The following is a 9,202-nucleotide window of genomic DNA, read 5'->3' as shown; positions in this document are numbered from 1 at the left end:
AGAAGAATAAATCTATTAATTAATTAATATAAGAAGATGGTGTTATAATTATATTGGTATTGAAAATTTAATATTTATGTAGCGAATTCTAATCAAATTAAGGCTGCCTGCTTCTAATTAATTATTGCTTGTTTGTATTTAAATTATTATCGGATAAGATTGAATTCAAGTTCTAAGCAAACACTATAATTTAACTTAAATTTGAATTTGTGGTTTGAAGGCCTAAACTTAAAATAATCTCAAACTCGCAAAGATGAATTTACCCTCCAACTCCAAGCACCGAGCAGCCGCAGTATTTGAATAAAGGAGGCATAGCATAGCATAGCATAGCAGACAACACGCAACGCACGTGAACGGAATGGAGGGAAGGCGAAGGGCGTTGACGCGTCAAAAGTGATTGGCCAAACTCAGCGGCCGGCTATGCCATTGCCATGGCTAATCCTTAGCGCGTATTCAATTTGACCCCAAAATTTCCCTTCCTCGCATCACAAACAATATTCATTCGCCAAACTCTATATTTTTAGGAATAATGTTATTGGTATATCTTTATGTACATCTTGACCTACATAAAGGTATACTAATGACAAAAATATCTCTCATGAGGCGCATAGAGACACGTGAAGCGCATGGAGAGGCGCAGAATATTTTGGTCATAATACCTCTTATGTAGCCCAAGATATACAAAAATGATGTACATGTAGCATGATTCTATTTTTAGTCTTGTATTTTCATTATTTTTTTTTGTGATTATTTTGATTATTGACTTATATTTTTATATCAATTTAATCTATGTATTTTAATTTTTTTATAGAATAATTTAAATTTTTTTATTATTTCAATTACATCCCTTAAAACTGTATTTTTAAATTAATTTAATCTTTATATTTTGATATGAACAGAATATGGCATATTTTTTATCATCTTATTTTATTTTTTTTACACATAAAAATAGATGAATTAAATTAATTAAAAAATATAGATTAATTAAAATAACAAAAAATTTAAATTTTTACGTGAAAAAATATCAAAATACATTAATTAAATTGACTCAAAAATTAATTTTAAAAATATAATCGAAATAACGAAAAATTCAACATAATCCAAGAGCAACTACATAAAGATAAAAATTCAAACAACTACATAAAAAAGAACAACATAGTCCAAGAGCAAAAAGATAAATTTAGCCACATTCTTTCTCAATAGATTATGGTATTTTTCTCTATGATTAAAATTTTAATTTTTTTGAAGTGATTTAATATATATATTTTTTGTGTATTTATGTAAAATATTGAAAGAATTGACCAAATGTACAAACATGTGATTTCCCAATTTTATCTATTCAAAAATATTTTTATAATTGTATTATTATAGTTAGAAGAGTCATACTTGAATCTTTCTCGTTCCTGTTCTTAGTAAATAATAAATATTTATTAGATATTCGAAGCTATTATTTCCCTAATTTCTCACCTTAAAATTTATAGGAGTGTGTAAATGATCAATTCAATAAATTCACTAATCAATTAAATCGAACCAAAAAGCAAAATTGAACTAAATTGATCAATTAACTTGAAAAATTGAATTAATCGATAACCGAAAATATCGAATCCAAACCATATAAAATGAAAAAAATAAAATAAAAAAATAAAAAACACAAACAAAAAAAAATAAGGTCATTTTATAAATATCAAATAATATCGATTTAAAGTTCGACCGGTTTAATTAATTCGATTATTCAAACCAAACAACTGAACTTTAAAAAAAAATTAACAAAATTGAATCGATGCAAGAGAAAAATTGAATCAAATCAACAAATTCAATTAGTTCGGATAAATCAAATATTTACTCTTCTCGAAAGATTTCAATCAAATTGTTTTGGGTTATTGTGTTATTGTTGAATGTTAACTTTTAATTTAGCAAAGTTAAATCCTAAAGGCAAACCAGTCAACAAGAGTGATTATAGATCATCTAGCCAGAAGCCAATATGACTAGGCTTAAGTTAGGTAAATAATAACCGTTGATTAACTTCATTTATGCTTACCCATACTGGCATGGCATTATAGGTATTTTCATTTTATTTTTCTTTGCATATTGTCATAAACTATCATATCCTATTAATGAAATGACTGATGGATGGGCAACATAAAAAAGATAAAATGGTGTTCCTTTGTGTTTTAATTTTGTATTTTGAGTTTTGAATTTATTTTAAGTTTTGTATTTTGAATATCTGTTTTAAAATTTTTTAAAACGTATTCTTTTTGTTATTTTGAAAAACTATTTCGTAAAACAAAAAATTAGAAAATGCGTTTGCTTTGAAATTTTAAAAACGGTTTCTTTTTTGTTATTATGATATTTTATTTAATGAATTTAATTTAAAATAAATTATAAACATTTATTAGTAAATTATAAATTTATTTCAAATATTTTAAATTATAAAATAAAATAAAAAAAATTAACAATCTTAAAAAAATCATTAAAAAAATTCATACAAACAAAACATATCACATATTTAATTTAATATTTAAATAAAAAAATAAATAACAAAAAATAAGAAAAAAATCAAATAAGAGAAATGCGCAACCCATCTTCCATATTCTTCTACCGCCGTCGCCTTTTCCTTTCATCGTTGGCCGCCTCTGTTTCTCCTCTTCATCATCATCGATTGCCCCATCTCCTTCCTCACCCATCATCGCGGTGACTGACTTTCTCATCATTGTTGATCGCCTTATCTCCTTCCTCAACCAATCGGACATGGTAGTTAGTGACGGGCGAGAAGGAGTCAACAACATTGGTGGCAGGCGAGGAGGAGTCGGTGATAGTGGTGGTAGGTGAGGAGGAGTCGATGATAGTGGTGGCGGGCGAAGAGAAGTCGACGATAATGGTGGAGAATGAAGGAGAAGAGATGAGAGAGAGAGAGAGCGTTGCTTTGCGAGTGCGAGAATGGGTTTGAGGGTCGGGAAGGGTGGGTGGGGTGGTTTCGTGTTTTGGAATTGTTTTCCGTTTTCAGTGAGTTTTCACTGAAAACACCCATGGGTTTCTTTTATAAAAATTTTAGTTATTTTTGAAAATATGATTTTAAAAATAACAAAGAGAACACATTTTTAGTGTTTTGAAATATTAAAAACAGAAAACGATCCGAAAACGTTAAATAGAACACGCCCTAAGATGTTGGGAGACTTACAAAAACACTTAAAGTGCATGCTTCTGCTGCTGCTGCAGCATCGAATTCATTAAGGAGATAAAGACAAAGCAAATAGCTTGTTGGCTTCTCAGATTCTTCTTTCCTTCATTGCTTTTGGGTGAAAATGAAAGGTCACAAAATCAGGCCTGCACAGTGGGCAGAGATGGGGGGAAGCCACCTCCATGTGGGTCACATGCTGTTGTCCCCATTAATAAGTAGCAAAGTCAGCATTCATTATCAACATTTGATGAAATATTCAAAAGATGAATCAAATTTTGGTGATTATTCTAACAAAACTTAACAAAACACATTGATTGGGACGGGGCACAATAATAATAATAATAATAATAATAATAATAATATATCATTTGTATACAAATCACAAAAATACATAACAATATATAATGTAACATGATATGGCAATTATTATATTATATAGAATACATATATTAAGCTGCTGCTTTTTGCCCCCCTCTCTAGCTTCCTGATTAGCTGTAAGACAGGTTGAGTTTGATTTGATGTGAACTTAGCACCTGCCAAACAATTGGGGTGGTCCAAATATTCCAGACGTGCGCTTGCTGGCAAACAGTCCCACTTTGAGCCCAAACATGGCCTTAACTTGTCCACTACGGAGGATACAAGGAAAATCTTTCAATCTTTCTTGCAAAAAAACTCTCATCTCCTCTCTCTCTCCGCCATTTATGTTAACAAAACAAAACATGGACATCCATTACATCAACCATCAACCAACCAGCTTTTATATGACAAACAAAATGAGAATTCCCTCTATGGTGATGCAATTGGCTCAACCGATCAATGAAATTATTACTAACAAAACCAATTATAAATCACAAGAACAGGATCACCCCCCCCCCCCCCCCCCCCAAAAAAAAAAAAAAAAAAAACCCAAAAACCAAAAACCAAATATCCAACTTTAATAAAAGAAGGGTTCAAAACCATGTCATATTGCAAGATGTCATGGAACAAAAGCAAAGTCAAATAACAGCCCAAGTATATTTTGTACGGTGACAAGAAATTTAATAAAAACAATTTTATTCTTGACCAAACAATAACATCACCTGAAACAGACACAAGAAAACTCTCAGGACAAGACCAAAAAATAAAAATAAAAATAAAAAAAGAAGAATTTAAAATACTATCTATATAAATTTTATTTTAAATAATAAAATTTAAGATGACATAATTTGAAATTCCTTCATCCAAATACAACCTTAGGGTAAATGATTAAAAAATGAAAAAATGCAATCTGTTTATCAAATTCATTTCAAACTAAATTTTTTTTCCTAATCACCACCACAATTTTAATTTTTGTTTTCAATTATTCAACTATCAACCCAACTGTTTCAAATTAATCGCCCTACAATTGTTTTAATGTTGGCTTGACAACCTAAGCCAATTGAAACCCAAAAAACCAATTAAAGTTCTAGTGATTATTTGACACAATTTGAAAAACAAACTATATATTTAGTTTTTTTTTTTTTGGGATAAATTATACTGAGCATCCCTGAAATTTAACAAAAATCTCATCAAACTTTACAACTTTAACTATACCTTCCCCCCCACTGTTATTTCACATATGATAAAAATTTTAATATAATGAAAATACTCTCATTTTCTCTCCCACTCCCTCTCTTTCTAATGACGAACTAGTTAGAATTCAATTATCTGTTGATCTCTCTCTCTCTAGTTTAGCAATGGTTTAGTCATCATTGAACGAGAGACAAAAAAAGGACAAATTATCAAATTCTAACAAGTTAGCCAAACATAGAAAGAGGATAATAAGAGGAGAAGAGAAAATTTGAAGATATGATCATCATATTAACAATTTTAATGACGATAAGGAAAAAAATATAACTAAAGATGTGACAAGAAAAGAGATTATTGATATTTCTCAAATGTTAACAATGTCTGTCTTTTTAATGAACCTTAAGAGTATTGAGTGTAATTTACTCCTCCCTTTTTTTTCATTCACCCTTCTTGGAAAACAGTCCTTGTTACATTGCGTCATTATCTTCAAAATTCACACATGCCATGGTGATGGAGGGACAAACAAAATTTATTGATCATGAATAAACAGCCTGATAAAGTCACAACCTATAAGTTCAAGTTTCAAGTTTAAGAGGGAGGGAGAGGGTGATAATGAGTTGAACCTGTGATGTAAGATGTGTGGGGCTGTCACTAACCGATGGGCAAACCTACAACTTGTTCATAAAGAGTCCGAACTAAGAGTATGACAAAAAGCCAAGGTATTCTTACTTGTTGCAATCCTCCATTGCTATGGAGTTCCTTCGTTTTGAGTACTCACATCGTTCCTGAAAGCCAATTCAGAAACCAGCGCAATGTGATCGCTTCCCCATTTCTGAATCACAATCAAGAAATTGAGTCTATCAGAGTCTGAATCACACGATCAATAAATTGAATCTGTCAGAGACGTGAACTGCAACATAGACAAATCTGTTCAAGAGTGGTGCCATTGCTCCAAATATATGGGATGCTGTCCTCAATGGAAAGAGGGCAGCAGCTAAATAAAGAACACTGTATGTTTCATACAACCTGGTGTTGGCATAATCAGATTGTGCGTGGGACTTAATGGCCCTTTCGAGAGTGTATTTATAGTTTTTCACAAATTCTAGTCGAGTCACAGATGCATATACGGATGATTCTTAACCCTTCAATTATCACTGCTAGATACAAAAAGCAGACTATGTTGTGTCATCTTGCGTGAACGAGGCTACATTCATATGCATTGACTCCTATGTCTCTTATCAGTTCTGCATGCATGTCTATACATAGACACGATTACAGTGGTGGCCACTGGCTCTCATGTTTTAGTTATTTTCATTTAAGAAAGAAAGTTTAGAATTTTTGAGCCATTTCTTCGGTTTACTATTCATATTTATCATCTCTACGTGATGCATTTTTGTGTGAGTATGTGTGGCCTGTTTGGGTTTAACTTTTTCCATTTGACCCCTCTTGTATTCAGTTTTGTTCTTCATGTAAGATTAGCATCTAAAGAAATAGTATTTAACAAAAAAAGGTTGGGTTGATAACATAATTGTTTCCTCAACTTTATGGTATGTAACAAAATAGTCCTTGACTTCAAATTGTCTTATAGCAACAATTAATTTTTTTACCTTGTTAAAATTCAGTCAATTTTTAAAAACTTCATTGGATTTTGTGAAAAATTACCACGTTGCAGATATATATAAAAAAAAGAAAAACAAGAAATAAGAGCAAAGAAGCTAAGGGTTGCCAGCAGCCATTGCTTAACATTTTGAAGATTACGTAGAAATATATATATACATAATTTCACATATATATGAAATTTGCAATAAAATTTGGTGGGTGAAGGAGAAGAATCTCTATGAATTTGGTAAAATTTGTTTAACAAATTAAGGGGGCATTTGATACAGGAGAAATTTTAAGATTTCTGAGAATGTTAGGTTAAGAATCTGTATTCCCATGATTGGTATAACTTTTTTATAAAAAGAATATTGGGAAATAGGATTCCCGAAAATGATTTTTAAGCAACTTTTTCATAAAAAGATTTTCATGAGAGTTGGGAATCCAAGTTTTCCATAAATTTGAGAATGTTTTTAACAAATAAAAAGACTAAAACACCCCTTATCTTTTTATAATCCCATACAAACATATTATATATATGTAATATATTTATATTAAATATATTATATATACATATATGTATATATATTTATATATTATATATTAAATATAAAAATATATTATAATATATTTATATTATTTATTATAAAATATTATATATATTAAAGTAAATATTCATACAAACATATATATTATTATGTATATATATACATACACATGCATATATATACATAATATGTAAAAAAATAATATTTTTTTTATTTTCTAAAGATATTGTGGTCCCAATATTTTATATAGTAGAAGAAATTTATTATTTTTAAATAAAAAATTAAATAAAGATAATTTTTTAAAAAAAACATGAATTCTCAAAAATGTTATATTTAAATCAAACATAGGAATGTAAAATTCTCAAAAAAGAATACTTAACATTCCAGAGAATGTTTAAATCTATCCAAACATAAAATTACATAAATCTTGAAAATCAAAGATTTCCAAGAACATTTCCAAAAATCATGAATCTCAGGAATTTAAAAACTTCTCCCGTACCAATCGCCCCTAAAGGAAAAACAACTTGGAACAAAACCTAGCTATTTCCAACGAAGAAGAAAGAACCCAATGCGTTCTTTCCACTGCTAGGTTTGTAGTAGGGGTTAGGGTTACCAACTTACCATGGAAGCTGCTTGCAGTTGCCACTTCTATATTTTTTATCTTTTCTTTATTTTATGTATCTATCACACGAAGTTTTTAATAGAATAATTAATTGTAACAAGATTAAAAATTTAATAATTGTTATAAAATAAATAAAAAATACAAGGATTAATTTATTATAAAACATAAAGTTCAATGACAAACAATGCTATTTAAAAAAAAGAAAAAAGAAAAAAGGAAAAAGAAAAAAGTTACTTTTAAACTTGTAAATCAATTGTAAAGGGAATGCACTTAAATTTCACATGCATATTAAAAGTCAACTAAGGGTATTCTTATCATCCAAAGTAACTAAATTGATTAGTAGTTTATGAAAAATTTAACTTTTACGTGCCTAAATTACCACTGAAATTACCTCTACTTAAAGAAAATTTAAAAAGTCAACTACTCTTCTTATTGCCATATCAATGATTATCTCAAATAGATGCGTGGTTCATATTATTTATTATATGCCTCGTAAGTCATTTCTATTGTGTTCATGACATGTGGGGTTAGTATTCTTATAATTTAAAAATTTTCTCTGTTTTTTTTTCTTTTTTTCAGATAAAAGAGGAAGGCGGAGCTACCAGCGTAGCAACCCCTCTTAGCATGACCACGAGGGCCCTTTCCGTCTCATATATTACATTGAAAGGGGAAAAAAGATCTTACACTCTTCAACCATTAACTCAAGAAATGTGCCTTCCATACTTATTATTTATATTTTTATACGAAGTATATACCTTATCACCATAATTATGTCTCCAACGTCTACGCACCGTTCCCCACCCCAGTTTTAACAGTTTATTCAAATTTATGGCATATAAACAATTACAGTTACTTGCTCAAGGACCATAAATGGGATAGTTAAGCATCATCTCAATAAAATCAATAAACAAAATCAAAGCATTATACGCACTCCACATTAGACAAAATTACACAAAATTTAGAAGAACAAAAAGAAACTGCACTAAAACAATTAACAAATCTAAAAAAAATTAAAACTTCCACAGCCCAAAAACTAGTAGTCTCAATGATTGGCAACTAAAACTTCTACTAGGATTTAGTAACATCATTTCCCTTTTTTTTTTTTTTTTTTATAAAAAATTTCTTTCGAATGACTTGAGTCATTTATGGCTGAAGCTTGAAGTGGGCAGGATATATTCAAACTTTTTTTTTTTTTTTTATAAAAATTTTCTTTCAAATGACTTGGCTGAAGCTTGAAGTGGGCTTCAAACTTTAGTGAATGTACCTTTGTGGGGAATCCCGGGGTCCATTGCATGGCATGCTTTGGCATTGGAGCAAGGATCCTGACAGTTTGGAGACCTTCAGAACGCCTGCACGCCAGAATTTCTACAATGTTTCAATCTTATATCATCCATGGCTAGGATAGCAATCAAGGAAAAATATGGATGCGAGACTCAGAAATTAGATCTGATATCTGTTCTCGATCCTCCACCCACTGCTCATAAGTTAGTCTTCTGAACATGAAATACTCTATCTTGGTTGCTTGTAAAAATCCATTCAATTCTGGTAAGCATACCACTAATATGGAACCTTGATGATACTCACCAGATATAATCGACAGTGCCTAAAAAACACCTGTTGTAACTTGTCACCAAGGGTTCTCCATTTGAATCTCTAGTCCCAGAACAATCCTGTAAATGACAAATATGAAACTTGGTAGATGGTACCGGA

At 30.1% G+C, this 9,202-nt stretch overlaps 1 protein-coding gene across 4 annotated transcripts in view; it reads right to left on the bottom strand.

Moving 5' to 3' along the window:
- Positions 1–3,492: 3,492 nt before the first annotated feature.
- Positions 3,493–9,202, bottom strand: part of LOC127813240 (carbon catabolite repressor protein 4 homolog 6) — a 44,805-nt gene continuing 39,095 nt past the window's right edge. For 3 of the 4 annotated variants that reach the window (XM_052354114.1, XM_052354116.1, XM_052354117.1), the window contains 3 exons: positions 9,077–9,162; positions 8,757–8,841; positions 4,710–5,558 (listed from right to left, as the gene is read on the bottom strand). In XM_052354114.1, coding sequence (XP_052210074.1) covers positions 5,475–5,558; positions 8,757–8,841; positions 9,077–9,162 — 255 coding nt within the window. In that variant the 3' untranslated portion in view covers positions 4,710–5,474. Of the gene's footprint in view, positions 3,805–4,709; positions 5,559–8,756; positions 8,842–9,076; positions 9,163–9,202 lie in introns of those variants that run through there. The other variant, XM_052354115.1, reaches the window with a different exon arrangement.

This window comes from Diospyros lotus, chromosome 11, assembly GCF_014633365.1.
Source record: "Diospyros lotus cultivar Yz01 chromosome 11, ASM1463336v1, whole genome shotgun sequence".
Lineage (NCBI taxonomy): Eukaryota > Viridiplantae > Streptophyta > Magnoliopsida > Ericales > Ebenaceae > Diospyros > Diospyros lotus.
This window is presented reverse-complemented; position numbering and strand designations above follow the sequence as displayed.